The sequence below is a fragment of the Marmota monax genome, unplaced genomic scaffold, assembly GCF_021218885.2.
Source record: "Marmota monax isolate L192 unplaced genomic scaffold, Marmota_monax_Labrador192_F-V1.1 WCK01_AAM20220418_F8-fsc00111, whole genome shotgun sequence".
Taxonomy (NCBI): Eukaryota; Metazoa; Chordata; class Mammalia; order Rodentia; family Sciuridae; genus Marmota; species Marmota monax.
This window is the reverse complement of record NW_026695067.1, coordinates 6,019,102-6,036,465: the sequence shown is the minus strand read 5'-3', so window position 1 is coordinate 6,036,465 and position 17,364 is coordinate 6,019,102. Positions and strand designations below refer to the sequence as shown.

At 35.4% G+C, this 17,364-nt stretch overlaps 1 protein-coding gene across 1 annotated transcript in view; it reads left to right on the top strand.

The window, feature by feature from the left end:
• Arih1 (ariadne RBR E3 ubiquitin protein ligase 1) overlaps positions 1-15,748 on the top strand; it is a 132,496-nt gene extending 116,748 nt beyond the window's left edge. The window contains exons 10-14 of the mRNA XM_046428100.2: positions 2,905-3,035; positions 7,942-7,999; positions 9,590-9,850; positions 11,292-11,404; positions 12,400-15,748. Of these exons, the coding sequence (XP_046284056.1) occupies positions 2,905-3,035; positions 7,942-7,999; positions 9,590-9,850; positions 11,292-11,404; positions 12,400-12,484 (648 nt within the window). The 3' untranslated portion in view covers positions 12,485-15,748. The remainder of the gene's footprint in view (positions 1-2,904; positions 3,036-7,941; positions 8,000-9,589; positions 9,851-11,291; positions 11,405-12,399) is intronic.
• Positions 15,749-17,364: the final 1,616 nt, after the last annotated feature.

Here is a 17,364-nt window from a genome sequence, read left to right as displayed (position 1 = left end):
CTTTCTTTTTTCTTTTCTTTTTTTTTTTTTTAGTTGTAGATGGACAGATATCTTTATTTATTTTCATGTGGTGCTGAGGATCGAACCCAGTGTCTCACACGTGCAAGGCAGGCGCTCTACCATTGAGCTACAGTCCCAGTCCCCAGCTAGTTTCTTTTCTTCTTTTTTTTTTTTAAAAGAGCAACTACACTAGAAGCAGCTTTTTTTTTTTAATTTTATTTTATTTATTTTTTTTAAGAGAGAGTGAGAGAGATAGAGGTAGAGAGAGAGAGAATTTTTCAATATTTATTTTTTAGTATTTGGCGGACACAACATCTTTGTTTGTATGTGGTGCTGAGGATCGAACCCGGGCCGCACGCATGCCAGGCGAGCGCGCTACCGCTTGAGCCACATCCCAGCCCCCTCCAGCTAGTTTCTTAATAGAAAAATTGTACCAAGATTCATTCTTGGGCTGGGGTTGTGGCTTAGTGGTAGAGTGAGTGCTTGCTTCCCTAGCATATGTGAGGCACTGAGTTAGATTCTCAGCACCACATATAAATAAATGAATAAAATAAAGGTCCATCAACAACTAAAAATATTTGTAAATTTTTTTAAAAAATTTTATATCTTATTTAAATCAGTCTTGCTGTATAGTAAGCGACTTGGGTAATGAAAATGATAGATGATTGATTCATTGTCTGTTTCACTTATAAAGATGGTGCTTTAAAGAACCTGAGTTATTTGGGATGTGACTGTGGCTCAGTGGTAGCACACTTGTTTGGCTTGTGTGAGGCACTGGGTTCAGTTCTCGGCACCGCATATAAATAAATAAAGGTCTATCAACAACTAAAAATGAAAAATAAAATTTTCTACTTAAAAAATAAAAACTTGAGTTATTTGACCAGTACTAGTTATAGCTTTGTACTGTGCTTGATCTGTGATCAACACATACTTTTAAGGATACACCTTGCTTATACTTATATGTATGGTGCAAGTATATGTTTCTCTTTCCTAGAAAGCGTTAGCAGTTAAAACAGTGAGATTTGTCACATAAAACAGTTTCCTGAATCTTTACGATATATATGGCAGCAATCAGTATTTTTATGTTCTTTCCAACCATCATGGTAAGCATACTACACATCAATGAAGGAAATCTTGTTAAATGTACTGTGATGTCAGGAAGGTAGTAACTTCTATTGCTATTTTAAAAGAATTTCCTAGTTAAGCATTTCTTTTTGAAAATTGAAGGGTTACCCATCAGAAATGTTCGTTAATGTTCCAGATTCTTTAATGTGTCCTATGTTAATGTTTAGAAGAAGAGGGCAGCTATATTTTCACTAAGTTGTTTGTTTAAATATTATTCATCTTCTTTCTATGTTTAGAGAGATACTGTTGGCCTCCAAGAACTTTAAAATAGGTAGTATAGGCTTGGATATGTTTGGTTTGGCTATAAGGCAGATTACCAAAGGAGAATGTCAGTTTGTAATAAATAATAAATTTAATTAGTCAGTAGTTCTGCAGTAAAACTGAGATTTTTTTTTCTCTCAAAAGGTTTAAGAAATTTTAAGGTTTAAGTATTGTTGTTATTAGCTTCTTGGGCATACTTGTGGACTTTCTTGGTATCTTAATATTTTGAAGGCTTAATACTATTTGTTTAAGAAATGTAGAATGAAACCTATTTTATGCCTAAAATTTGCTTCTTTGGCAATATGTAAAATTTCTTAAGTGAATGATTTAAAAATTTTGACCTAAAATATATATAATAAAAAATTGCCATATTGGCCTGCTTAAAATTAGTATAGTTTGTCAGCAGTGTGCAGTCTGTTTGAAAAAGGTCAAATTGTACAAATAGATCAGCCCTCCCTTATGGGGGCTAAAGTCATCGGACATAAATATGCAAATACAGAAAAAAATACAAATTTTCCACTTTCTTGGTTTAATAAAATGTAAGATTGATTTTTTTACCCCCAAGATTTTTCAGAAACAAAAAAGGCCTGATAGATCTGAAACTTCAGTTTACCAGAGACTAAGAAAATGAAACAAAGTTGGAGAAGACAATCTCATATTTTTCTCTGTAGCATAGTTAATGGGTCACACTGTAAAGAATTTAAAATACAGGTATTTGGCCAAAGAAAGTTGGGAAATATATTATGACTTTATATTAATAATCATGTCCTAATTTCCTGCCTGCCTGTCAGGCAAGGACAGATTACTTGGGTATGGATCCTGACTTTATCATTTCCTACCTGTGTGACCAGGAACTCTAGGTTCTTTATTGTTTTTTTCTTCCATAGTTTATTCATCTCACAAATGAAAATAAAAATAATACTACCATAAGGATTATGAGTTGATGCATACAAAGCACTGAGAACAGTGCATGGGATATAGGATAAAGGAAGAAAATACTCTATAATTATTTCTAGATGATACTAGAGAATATATTTACAGGAAAAAATATTTTACTTTTCATAAAACGGTTACTAGGTTTCTGAAAGTACTTAAAGTATTATTGTCGCTCAACCCCTCCTTTAAAAATTTGTAGACTGGGTGTGATGGCACATGCCTATAAATCACAGCAACTTAGGAGGTTGAGGAAGGATCACAAGTTTGAGGCTAGCATGGGCAACTTAGTGAGACCCTGTCTCAAAATGAAAAGGACTGGAGGTGTAACTCACTAGTAGTCTGCCCCTGATTCAATCGCTAGCACTTGGTTTGTGTGTAGGCGGTGTCCATAAATTGTTGTGTATTTTAAAACTCAGTAGTATTGATTGGTTCTACTCATGTTTAATAGTACTTATTAATGTTTGACACTGTTCTAAGTGCTTTACATGTATTAACTACAATAAGTAAACCAAGGCTTCTCCTCAGTGTTAGTAATACAATCTAGTGTAGCATTGACACCAACTTTATAGTTTCTCTTCATAGGAATGTCCCAAATGCCATGTCACAATTGAGAAGGATGGCGGTTGTAATCACATGGTCTGTCGTAACCAGAACTGTAAAGCAGAGTTTTGCTGGGTGTGTCTTGGCCCTTGGGAACCACATGGATCTGCCTGGTAGGTTGGGGGAAATGGAAGAATATATTCACATAAGTATGTGATATGTGCCACGTATTTTGAGTAATATTTCTATCTCAACAAGTTGACTGTCCTGGGAACTAAATAAACAAAAGTTGATATGTGAGCTGTATCACAAGAGAAGGATATACAAAATATCCACAGAGCATGTTTCACAGAGGTGGTAACAACTGAGATGAACTTTTTAAAAGAGCTGAGAGCTCATTAGTTGAAAAAATAGTAGGAAATACATTTAGGGCAAAAGGAGCAGCATGAACAAGGGAGAATGATGTGAAAAGGATGTGACTTTTTCATCACCTCAAATGTCTCTCTAGGCAATAATTGTAAGTAAGAGCTTTTGAGAAAACCCAACCCAGACATCATTAGACCAATATTTTATATAAAACTTGTAAAAATTGTAGCATTGCCCAGCAAAAGTCCATGTTTTTATTTTCTTAAGACCTATGTTTCTCTTTGGTAACAAGCACCTAAGACTGGGAAGCAGTCTTTTTGTAAGTGTCTTTGCCTTTCAGTTTGATATGTTCCCCCACAAGACTGAAGGATAATAACCCTAGTTACATATATAACTGTTCCTTGGCATCCTCTGGGAATTGGGTTCCAGGACCCCTTGTGTGGATATCCATATTTGGGGATGCTCACGTGCTTTATAAAAAATATTACAGTATTTGTGTAAACCTGCACACGTCATCCTGTATATTTTAAATCATCTGTAGATGATAATATAGTGCCTAATGCAATGAAAATGGTACAAATAGTTGTTTTATTGTTTAGGGAACAATGACAAGTAAAAAAAATTGTACATATTTAGTAAAGACGCATTTTTCCCAAAAATATATATTTTTTAAATATATAATTGGACGAATCCACAAATGCATAATTCTTTTATGTAGTGTGCTAACTTTGTGACATGGCACCATTGTTCTTCATTTAGTAAGTGAAACATACTTTTACTCAATTCATAGTTTTTATTTGGGAATGTCAAAGTTAGACTGTGGATGCCTTGAGTTTTGAGAAAAATGGGAGCTAGCACTTTTTTGACAATAGTGAAAATGCTTCTGAGTGTTTTAATGTGCAAAGGGCCCACTATTTGTACTAATTTGTGTTACTTGCCTGAGTTTGTGACCCTGTGGGGAATAGGAACAGAGTTCAGAAAGACACTGGAGCCTAGTAATATGGGTGTTATCACAGAATTTTAAGTGGGAGTGACAGAGTTCAAACTGTTTTTTTAGATGAGAAGGTTCTGTATTAAGAGCTTTACAAAGGCTGGGGATATAGCTCAATTGGTAAAGTACCTGCCTCGCATGCACAAGGCCCTGGGTTCAATCGCTAGCAAACCCCCCCCCCACACACACACACACCAAAAAAAAAAAAAAAAAACCTTTACATACATTATCTCATAATTCTTGCACTTTGTAGAGAGTAGATGGGAGGAAAGTGGATGCAGGTTCAAGAAAAAGTAAAGAAGATGTGAACGTAAGACAATGACATTTGTCATTAAGACAACTTCTGCCAGTTTTTTTGACTGATTAAGTTCCAGTAAAGAAATTTTGTCATTGTAATTTAAGTCAACAACATACTGTGTGAAAAGTGTATGATTAGAGATGAAGTATTCTGGGGCTGGGGTTGTGACTGAGTGGTAGAGTACTCACCTTGAGTGAATAAGGCACTGGGCTTGATCCTCAGCACCACATAAAAATAAATAAAATTTAAAAAAAGAAATTGTGTTGTTTAAAAGAGCGAGCGAGCGAGCGAGCTGCAGTATTCTAAAGACTTTGTATCATTTGGGGAGGGTAAAGAAATTGTGCATTTGCTCGAGCCAAGAAAGGGTATTCCAGGTATAGCCAGGCAGGTTATCTAAATTTTGAGAAGGCATACTGGAGGATTAGATTGTTCTTAGAAAGTAAATTTATCTTGTGCTCTTGTTAAAAAAAAAAAAAAGATTAGGGAAGAGGGTAAAGAAGAAGAGTTATTAAAGATGTATATGTTTGTGTAATATCATCTCTAATCACACTCAGATTTAAAATATGTTGTACTGAAACCTGAAAAGGGTATAAAACAGATGTTAGATATAGAAGAATGAATAATGACCTGGACAGGTGTCAGAAAATACTGCTGTGCCTTTCCTTTATGCATGCTGACATTGCAAGTGAATCATGATATTTTATTTCCTATTTACATCTTTAAGTGCCTCAGAATTGTCAATATATCATTCCAAAGTTATTTGAGTTAGAAATATAGATGAATGCTAATTATTTGCTTTTTTAGCCTTAAAATCTGTACCATGGTGGCAGGGTGAAGCCCAGAATGGGATGAGGCTAATAAATATTTTTTAAGTTACTTTTTTAAATATACAGTATATAGACAAGATATTAATAGTTGACCAGTATAGGTAAGGGAAGTTATCTTTAGGTTAGGTTGAATAGAGTGTTCATTCTCGGAGGGCAAGGATTATGATCAAGATGGGAAAATCAATATTAAATCTCCTGACTTCAGTGAATTGTTGTCTGTGTTACTTCAGAAACTTGAAGATGAGCTCAGTTGATTATTTCTGAGTAATTGTGGAAAATACAGATATATCAAAGACTGGGAGCAGATAAAATGTTATCCCAGATTTCTTCTAATATTTGTGATTTGATTCCAAAAATTACACCTGAACTACATAACTTATTTTTTTTTTAAATATTTATTTATTTATTTTAGTTTTCGGCGGACACAACATCTTTGTTTGTATGTGGTGCTAAGGATCGAACCCGGGCCGCACGCATGCCAGGCGAGCGCGCTACTGCTTGAGCCACATCCCTAGCCCTACATAACTTATTTTTTCTCTCATATTAAATTCCAGTATAAAATGATTTAAATAGGAGGATGGAGTATATAGGATGTTTTCTAGGCTTCAGCAAGGTATTTAATTATGGATTGAGAAGTTTTGGCCAAATCAGTGAATATAGGCAGGAATATTTGAGATAAATTGGCTGCTTTAAGTACACAAGATGGATTTGTGTCTTACATAGGTGGGGAATGCTTTAAAAGCTTGCTGAAAGGCATTGTCTTTCTTATCTCCCCCTCCTCCCAGATATATTAAGTGCATACTGCTTTTCTGGTCAATTTTATTGGTAATTTTCTTGAATAGATGAATCATATACATTTTGGACTAACTTAAGAGAGAGATTGAAAATACATTGAATGTTATATCCTGAAGGAGCTGGGAGCATAACTCAGTGGTTGTAGCATGTGCAAGGCCCTGAGTTCAATCCCATGCACATCCCTCTACACACCTCCCCTGCAAATCTAGATAAGCTGGAACAACAGCTCCAATTTAACATGATTTAAATTCAAAACTCTTCCTTTAGGAGGAAGGGTTGGGTTTTTTTTTTTTTTTTTTTTTTTTTTAACAAATAAGCAAAAAACTCCCTTCGGAGTAAAAAAGATTCTAAATACAGGACATTCGCTTGTGGGTAATATACTCATTGGATAAGACCATGAGTATTCATTGACAGGCAAGTATAAGTTTTAATTACCAGCTCTGAAATTCTTCTTTGTGTGTATTGCTTATTCTCTAAATGTAATTCTTAAGCCAGATACGATGACACAGACCTATGATCCCATTAACTTGGGAGGCTGAGGCAGGAAGATCACAAGTTTGAGGTCAGTCTCAGCAATTAAGGGAGTCTCCAAGCAACTTAGTGAGACCTTGTCTCAAAGTGAAAAATAAAAAGGGCTGGGGATGTAGCTCAGTGGTAAAGTGCCTATGGTTTCAATCCCTAGTATTCCCTCCCCACCCGCACCCAATACAATCCTTTTTCTGTTCAATAAAGACAGAAATACATATTTTATAAGGTGTATGAGGGGATTAAATGTGATAGTGCATTTACACTCCTTAGCCAAATGCATGATATTTAGTAAGTACTCATAAATAACTGCCTACTCCCTGAATGTAGGGTCCCCAGTAAGAGATGTAGTAACCAAGACAAAGGACGTGCCACTCTTTCTTATCTCCACTCTGAGCTGACTTCTATGGGAATGCTCCTTTCTTTCTTACACTTAATGTATCTTTCAGTTTTAAGTGGCACTTAATTAACTATATAATAGCATGTAAAGCACATAGCACAGCGTCTGTTACAGAGTAGGTGCCAATTATTGGCAGATAAGGTGAATAACTCTAGAAAATCAGAAGTATTAGGCTTGAATAACAGGTGGCCTAGGAGATAAGAATGGAGTTAGAAACTACTTATAGTAAATGGAACTTCTAGATAACAGTGTTTTCTAATAATTATAAATAAGCTGAGGGGCTGGGATTGTGGCTCAGCAGTAGAGTGCTAGCCTAGCATGTGGGAGGCCCTGGGTTCGATCCTCAGCACCACATAAAAATCAATCAATAAATAAAATAAAGATATTGTGTCCAGTTACAACCAAAAAGTAAATAAAATAAATGAATGAATAAGCTGATTTGGAACGCAGTGCCTCAGAAGATAGAGAGAGTTCCCTATTACTGAATAGAGAATGGATTGAATATTATAGAGAGAATTCAAGCAGTAGGAGTGTATGACATTAAACAACCCTTCTAGTACCTTGGAGTAGCCCAATAATTTTATTATAATAATATAGAACCCTCGGTATTATAACTTCTTAGTTCATCCGTTGTAAGTGAGAATGTTGGTTCTAGATAATCTCTAAATCTGGGTTAAAATTCTGTGGTTCAGGGCTGAGATTGTAGCTCAGTGGTAGAGCCCTTGCCTAGCATGGGTGAGGCACTGGGTTTGATCCTCAGCACCACACAAAAACAAATAAAGGTTAAATTCTGTAAAAAAGAAGTAAAGAAAATTCTGTGATTGATTTCCTTTTCATTGACTTATGGCTTTATAGAATCCTCTTAATTTACTTTAAGGTACAACTGTAACCGCTATAATGAGGATGATGCAAAGGCAGCAAGAGATGCACAGGAGGTAAGTACATTTATAATAGGATAATATTTGAATAGGAATGCACATTGTATATTCATTGGGGAATGATGCAGCAGAAGTTTTCAATAATGAGGGATTTGTGGAAGCCAGCTGTGGTGGTGCGTGCCTTTAATTCCAGCAACGTAGTGAGGCTCTAAGCAACTTAGCAAGACTCTATCTCAAAATTTTAAAAAAATTAAAAGGGTTGGGGATGTAGCTTAGTGAAAAGGGAACCCCTGGGTTCAAGTCCTAATCTCCCTCCGCCAAATTGTGGATAGACACTCCAGTAAATATAGGATATCTGTTTATATTTAGAAAGGAAATCCTGTCCAAAAATGCTATCAAGGACATTATTTCTTGGCTTTCTTTTAATTAGTCAAGTTGCATAATTTCAGGTATTACTAGTGTCAAACAGAAAGGAGAGTAGAGAACAATTGTTAAATGGCCCTTCTGCTATTTGTAGGCAATTATGTCACTTATTTTTTTGTTTTTATTATCTTATTGTTCTTAGAGTTTCACAATATTTAGGTCCTTTAAAGGGCAAGAATATTTTTAAATTTCAATATTGATTTAAATTTATTCAGTAGAATTTTATTTAAATATTACCTTAAATATATTCAGTAGAAAATTACTTAAAAAGCATTATCCTAATTGTAAACTCTTATGCTCTTAGCAGCTATGCAAACTAAACAAACTAAGAAAACTACAAAATCAGTGAGACTCAAGATTTGTTTGGCAAATATGTTGTTTGCTGAAATGACTGTTGATGGGCTGCTGTATGGCAGTGTTTTTAAAATTTAGTGTTACTGTACTACTACCCCTGCCCAATCCGCATACTGGGAATCAAACCCATATCCTTGGTTTTCATCCCCAGCACTGCAAAGAAAAAAGAAATCTGCTTCTTGATAGTTTAACATCTTATTTCATGCTATAGAACAGTACCATCCAATAGAACTTTTTTTGTAATAATGAAAATGTTCTTTATTACCACTGTCCAATTTGGAAGCTACCTACCCAGATGTGACTTCTGAGTGCTGAGAGACTAATTATTTTATTTTAAACATTCATTGCATACTAACTAGCAGAGAGACTATAGTCTTCCTTCCTGTGCAATAGATATCAAAACTTAGTCCTCCTGTCTGAAATTGTACCCATTGATCAATAATTCCCCTTTCCTCCCCTGCTCAGCTAACCATTTATCATTTATCTTTATGCTCTCTGTGAGTTAAACTAAGTAAGATCATACAGCATTGTCTTTCTGTGCCAAGCTTTAGCATAACGTTCTCCAAGTGGATCCTCTTTGTCACACACACAAAAAAAGGATTTCTTTTTTTTTTTTTAAGATTGAGTAATATTCCATTGTATGTGTGTATACCACATATTCTCTGTCCATTCATTCATTAATAGACATTTTAATTGGTTCCATATCTTGGCTCTTTAGAACAATGCTGAAAAAACATGGAAGTATAAATATCCCTTCAACATGATTTTAGTTCTTTTGGCTATATACCCATTATGTGGGAGTACTAGATTGTTTGATACCAACTTTTGTGCATAGTAATTATGTAACCTTTATTTTTCTTAATGGGTCAGCGATCTAGAGCAGCTCTTCAGAGGTACCTGTTCTACTGTAATCGCTATATGAACCACATGCAGAGTCTACGCTTTGAGCACAAACTATATGCTCAAGTGAAGCAGAAAATGGAGGAGATGCAACAGCACAACATGTCCTGGATTGAGGTGCAGTTCCTGAAGAAAGCAGTTGATGTCCTCTGCCAGTGTCGTGCCACACTCATGTACACTTATGTCTTCGCTTTCTACCTCAAAAAGAATAACCAGTCCATTATCTTTGAGGTAGGGATGGCTCCTGGATGTGGAAAAAGACCACCTTGTGTTGTAGGACTGATTCCTTGTTTTTTGTTTTTTGTTTTTTTTGGTGCTGGGGATTGAACCCAGGGCCTTGTACATGTGAGGCAAGCACTCTACCAACTGAGCCATATTTCCAGCCCTTTCATATATAAAAGTCTATACATTTTATATATGGTCTCTTTCATATATAAAATGTATAGAGTTTTGGGCTGGAGTTGTATCTCAGTGGTAGAGTTCTTGCCTAGCACATGTGAGGCTCTGGGTTTGAGCACCAGCACCACATAAAAATCTATATTTCGAGAGAGAGTGTGTTTTTTAAAGACTTCCATCCTTTCAGACAATGTTGATAAACATAGTACTTATTGAAAAATATAAGAAAATTTTATTTTTTGTACTAAACTACATTAAAATTGATGTGTAGTATACAGACTCTGAAATCAGCCCTAGATTTGAAACTTGTCTTTATCACTTTTTGGCTCTGTTGCTTTGGAGCAAATTACTTAACTTCTTATTTCTCTTTTTAAAATGGGGATATTACCTTTCTTGTATATTATTATGAGATTTAAATGTGAAGGATCCAGGTAATTTGCTTGTACACCTGTCACTTCATAAATTCTCAGTGAAACTTTTATTCAGACTAGACTAATCTGTGGGATTAGAATTTAATATGGTGGTTACCTTTTATGAAGAGTAATGACTAAAAGGGGGCTTTCTGCAGTAAAGGTTTTTCAGGTAAAGATGCTCATTTAAAACTGATGCTTGAGGGGCTGGGGTTGTGGCTCAGAGGTAGAGAGCTCGCGCCTTACGTGCAAGACCCTGGGTTTGATCCTCAGTACCACATAAAAATAAATAACTGAAAAAAAGGTATTGTGTCCAACTACAACTAAAAAATAAATATTTTTAAAAAATTAAATTGATGCATGAAATATTGATGCCCATAAATGTATAGACAATAATACTGATCAGCAGATGGGAATTTAGATAAGAAACATGTATTGAACTAGCTATAGTTCTAAAGGATAATAAAATTTTAATTTTCCATACATTGTTTTTTTGAAATAGGTATATCAGCTATATCTGATAAGGTATAGCTGCAGCAAAATGTGAGCAAAATGGGGTTCTGTTTTTTTATTCCAGTTTCCTTTTGAGTTTTTAGTAAAGAATAGCTCTCAGATTTAGAAGATTCCAGAAGACTTTCAGTTCTTTCTAATTGTTATCAATATTCTTGCAGAGGCACTAAGATAAATCTTTAGCTTTTTTTTTTTTTTTTAACATTTTAATAATTGTTCTGGAAAAGAGAAAATACATTATTATAGGTGAAAGTATCAGTGTTGAGAGTGATCTATAGTCAGCAAAGCAGCCAAACTGGTTTATCTTTTTGCTTTAGTTTGAAACCAACATTTATTATGTATTATTTTTCTTGCAGAATAACCAAGCAGATCTAGAGAATGCCACAGAGGTGCTTTCGGGCTACCTCGAACGAGATATTTCCCAAGATTCTCTGCAGGATATAAAGCAAAAAGTACAAGATAAGTACAGGTAAGATTTTTAATAGCTGTTGTGTAAAAGTTTCTGCTAGTGTTGGTCTAGAGTACTTAATGGTGACATTTGACATGGTGAAATTGTGTTTAATATAACCAGTACCAAGAGGCTGTCATATTTCCCACAGATTTCTTGTGTCTGTTGGGCAACAAGTTTCAGATAGTAATATTGGTGAAGCATAGAGGAGAAATTCAACCATTTACCATATGGCTGATTATACTTCAGTTTAGCTTTTAACTATTCAGTTTCTACCCCATAAGGAAAAAAGAGCTTAAAAAGGAAAAGTGTTCATTATGATGAAAGGGTGAGAATAGAATGGTGTTATCCTGGGAATCCTGGATCATGGCTCTTGACAAGTGAGCTATAAAACTTTCTTTTTAGAATTTTTAGATTTTTTCTTTCTCTCTTAAGGAGAGATATACTCTGTCATGGGAATAAAAAATACTTCAAAGATATGCCGTCTCTTAAGCTACAGATGTAAAATTTTTGATTTCTCAACACAAAGCTCTTTTCCCCAATAGTTTTTGGTAAATGACAATATCTTTTTTTTTAAACAGTAATAGGAAACTGAGAGTTTGGAATATAATACAATTTAATCCTTACTAATATTTTTACTTTTCTTAGCCAACAGTAGCTACCTCATTGTATTTAGAACTTTCATAATTAATAGATTTTATTGTTGTGAATAAATAACCCATGAAATTACTCCTTTCTGAAACAGTTACTTAACTGCAGGACTGTGGGATTAAGTTTATCAGAACTTGAAACAGTTTATGACTGTAAAATTAGAGTCTGGAAATTGGAACTTTAAAAAAAAATACTCAATAGCATTAAAAGCTGTTTGATGTGTCTATACGTCTAGACCTTGAAAATATGCCAGGTGATTGGTTAAACTGTAGGGGTGCTTAAAAATAAGTATATGCCTCTTTTTTATTATTGGAGGCTGACGACAAGTTTTTTTGTTTTTGTTTTTGTTTTCTCTTTGACTACAGATACTGTGAGAGTCGACGAAGGGTTTTGTTACAGCATGTGCATGAAGGCTATGAAAAAGATCTGTGGGAGTACATTGAGGACTGAGAATGGCCCTGCATAAAATGAACTCTGAAAACTTTACCATCTAGAGTGCTCATGCAATTAAAACAAAACAAAAACACAAACAAGGAGGCACTAAGCCTATTCTGACACCACTGGTCTGTAGTACCAGAATTCTGTTTTGTTAACGGAAAGTTTAAGTAAATTATATTGTAATAAAAAAGGTAGATAAACCATTGTACAACAGTATTCTAGGCCGCCAACAAAAGTGTGACAGACACACTAAAAGCCCTCCAACTTTAACTTGTAACGTAGCTTCATTCTCAAAGCTGACTCCTTTTTTCTTTTTCTTTTTCCTAAGTGTAGTACAGTTAAAATTTCAAATAGCTCCTTGACACTGCTTTTCATGTCCAAACCAGCCATTTTGTTGTACTTTGGTAAAGTACCTCTTCCCCTTCCTCCCCTACACATACAAATATACCCACACACACAGACTGATTCTCTTTCTCTCATACCCCAAGGTCATGAGTGAATGATGATTAGCTCCTTGTAAAGAAAATTCTTGGGATGGGGAAGGGGGTAGGCAGCAAGAGGATTAAACAAACAAAAAACAACAAAAAAAAACTTTGTATATGACTTTTAAAACAAGAGGACAACACAGTATTTTTCAAAATTGTATATAGCGCATATGCATGGATAAAGCAAGCGTGGCACGTGTTTGCATAATGTTTAATTACAAAAAAATATTTATTCTTTAAAAATCTTCAAGATTATGTCTATTTGCTGTGCATTTTCTTTTAGTTTGCTTTATCTTTCCAGGGTTTGGGTTGGGATAAAAGGTGTGTTTATTTAGCACCTCTGGAACACCTAACTAGAGCTCTTCAATTTCCCTTTCTTGAGGTTACTTTGCCCTTTCTGGTTTTGTTATGTCTTTTACTGGCCATAGGCCTCAGAATTCCCAGCTCTTGATCAGGAACAAGGCAGTCAAGTTCTGAGTAAGTTCTCTGTGGCCTGTTAAAGACTGCAACAGGAAGTTTTATTGCCTCAGTTCATGAATGATCCTGTTCCCAACTTATTCCCCCCTCCATGGCTTCATGCCTCTCCCCAGGCCTTCCTTGTGTGCCCCATGTCATGCACACAGCTATAGGCTTCTTAGGCTCCCCCTCACATCAAGAGGAAGCATTTCAGAATTATTTTTTTCCTGTTTTTGTTTTCCTTTAATTGCTGCTTTGAGCCTTTCAAAATTTTAGTTTTGGCTCGTCTTACCCCTTCTCTCCGTTAGGGTGTCAAATAGAATGTTTTTGCTTTAAATATAAATAAATAGCCATTCACATAGTCTCAAATTGTGAATTTAAAATGGCAGATATTGAAATTGCTTGTGTGTGTTGCTGTGGGTTCAGTTTGAAGGCAAACACCCCTAGAACATGATATTTCCCATCCAGTGTATTTATCTAGAAATCACCGAGTTTGCTTCTTTTCTATTGTCAGCAGATAAAGAGAATTAATAATGCATTTTAGCTGTGATGTCCATTTTTATGAAATTTCTACTAAGAGCTATGTTAAAAGTAAAGGATGGTGGTGGTTTTATTAACTATATACCTGTTTAGGCCATTCTGGCTGTGATATTTTTCAACAGGTCAGCATCCCTAAATCTGTCAGTTTTATACAAGCGTGCAGAGTGAACTAGGCAACTAGATTAAGAGGTCTAAATATTAAGACCAGTTTTGGCTAAGGACCTCTTTGTCTTCCTTTAAATGTCTTGTGCCTAGGGAGTGTTTACCATTTGTGAGGCAGCTTTGTCTGCTCTTGCATTGTACATCTTATTACTCCATTGGGAAGTAGGTTCACTTTCCTCTGGCCTTTTGCCTAAGTTAGGCTTTGCTGAATCAACCCTACTTTTCCTTTTAGAAAAGGTTGTTACATGAGATGTACTTGCAACTGTTCTTTTCCCATCAAAAATCAGTGAATGTTTGCTGAGTGTATTATGCTGCTTCTTAAACCACTTGTTGCTTTAGGATCAACTTTATCTGTACTCTTTTTCTTCCCCTTCCTTGCCACCTCAGGTGCAAATCTGAACTCACTGTCTGCTTCTTCCCTCTTCTCTTCCTTCACCAATCATCCATTTGACTTTATTTTACTTTAAATTACTGCACCAATTTTACAAGACATTTATCAAAACTAAAGAGATTTCTCCCCCATTCTGGTAACTTTGAAAAGCAAACAGAGTTGCTATGTAGACACATGATGTGACTCCCTCAAAATGCTTTGTGTATGTGTGGTGTTTAAAGAAAAATCTTTGCAGTATCTAGGTTTGAGTGTCTTACACTCTCTTCACATGCTCCCTTTGCAACAAGTATACAAAAACAGTGTGTGCACTTAATAATATCAGCCCCCACCCATGGAGGAACAGTGCTTTCTAGAGATGCTTTTTAGTTCCAGTGTTGGCATACTACCTGAGGTTATTGCAGTTGTGGGTGCATTTCCTAATTCGTATGGATCAAGGTGAACTGTCTTTTCTACTTCCAAGCTTTTAACAGCTATCTCTGTATTTGACAGACTTCCCAGAGTTAATTGCTTTCATTGTTAACTTCAGTGCCCCTAGCTGGGATAGGCAAGCCATATTGTATAACAGCTTCCCTATTTCACCTAAGTCTATCAGAGGGCTCTATTCACAGTAAGCACCAGGGTCTCCCTGTTTTCTTGAGGTCAGTTATATTGTCTTTTGTAAAGTGCATGCTTCATTTGAACAATTCATTGAATAGCAGATGGACTTAAATGATTTAAAATAAAATTTTGATCCAAAGCTCAGGATACAAACAATAGTGGTAAAATGGAGTAGCATATAATATCATCAGACTAAATTTTGTGTAATTTTTCTGCGACCCAGATTGTGTGTGTTTTATGTGTGTTTAAATAAATACATTAAATGCACATGTGTATACATACACACATATACAACAGATCCAAGAGTGACTGACTTAATTTGAAATGGTTGCATCTGCAGTGTAATATGTGGTTCAGCCTTGATTAGGAATTGAAATTTAGTACAAGAGAGGAAAGGACTTAATGTGACAAATTCTTTTAGCTGTATATCCCGGTATAGAGCACTTGGGGGATGGGATGGGGTGGGTTGGTGAGACAATCAGATCGGTAAATTGATTAAATGCTCCTAACCCTGTAATTTTGTGCATAGAGCACCCTGTGCTGTGGAAATAACTGTTCTTAGATTTTCATTGTAACTGGACTGTTCAGGTTGCCCAGAGGGAAAGAACATTCCTAATTCTAATAAAATAAACTTTTATTTTGTTATTCCATTAGTTACTTATGTTTATTTTAGAGTTTAAAAAATGACCTATAGGTGGCTACCAGCCACTTGTATGTATTATGTACCTTATTCACTGTTCCTACTTAATATATCAGGATTTGGTTCAATTTCTTTGCATTTAGGACTTGGTTAAATGAAGCTTCTAGAGTATTTTTTGAAAGCTTTCCAGTTTCTGTGTCTTGAACATTGAAGTTAGATTGCTGTTTGTGTTGTAACAGTGGTACACATTAGATGCTCAGTAGATCTTTGAATATCAGGTTTTTTATTTTTTAATTTTATTTTGGTACTGGGGATTTAACCCGGGGTGTTTTACTGCTGAGCTATATCCCCAGCCTCCCCCCACCCCACCCCACCCCCCTTTTTTTTTTTTTAATTTTGAGACAGTGTCTCACTAAGTTGCTTAGGGCTTTGATAAGTTTCTGAGCCTTGCCTCAAACTTGCTTCCTCCTGCCTAGCCTCTTGAGTCACTGGGATTACAGGCATGTATGTGCCACTGTGCGTAGGCTGAATATCAATTTTTTTAAAAAGATAGGTACATTAAAAGTCATTCTCAGCCTCAAAACTCCTTTATGTTACTTCCATTTTGCTCTCTCTTAGAAGCTGATATTTCTGATAGGGATGAAGCGGGAGACTTGTCTTGCAGAAGGTCTCAAAGTTGGAGAGTTATTGCTATTCTAAGTCCAGATTTTGGGGCAATTTAATTTGGTCTGTTGGATCTATAATTAGAGTTCACAATATCCTTCAGTCTGGGACCAAATAGCATTGGACTTTACAGTAGTCTGTATAATTTTCTTATTCTAATCTCAGAATGGCCTAGTATTCAGGATCAGGAAATGTAGTTTTTTTACTATAGTGTTGTATTTTTAAACGACATCAACACTACATGAATGCCTACCACGACTACTGAGAGAATATTGTTGTATACTATCTCTGAACTTAATTTGTCGTTGGCAGAATTTACAGCTAATATCCTATATTTTGCCTCATTGTTAATAAACTAGCCATGAATAGAAGAGAAGCACTTTTCATCAAGCAGATTAGGGTAGTTAGTCCTCATGTAAAGGTGATCCTATGTGATGGTTGAAAACAAATGACTTAGCATGATTAGATTTGATAAGTAATGCCCAATTAATTTATAGCTGTTTATCTGGTTATTTTCAGTATAAGTAATTTTGGGTAGTCTACTGGACCTTGATACAAGATTTATTTTATTACTGATAACTGAAAATGCACCAAACACAGATATACATTCGACTTCAGCCTTCATCCTTGGAATTGGATGACCTTTGGAGCTTTAAGAAGATTATAAACAGTAAACATGGGAAAGTCTTAGATCCTTCAGAATCAGGAAAATGTGGACCCCTCATTTTCATATTTCTTTGGGGATAAAGTTGGTGCATATTTGATTTGTTTTAAGGGATTTGCAACTCAGAAATGTTTTAATTGGAAATCAGTCAAATGTCCAACATAGAAATAAACAGGAAGACAACTTTAGAATTGTGTGTGTGTGGAATTAAATCCCATTTTTGGAGCAGCTAAAAATTCTCTCAGCAGAATGGAAAAGTTACTAATGTGAGATTCTTGTGAAAAGCAGTTTTCA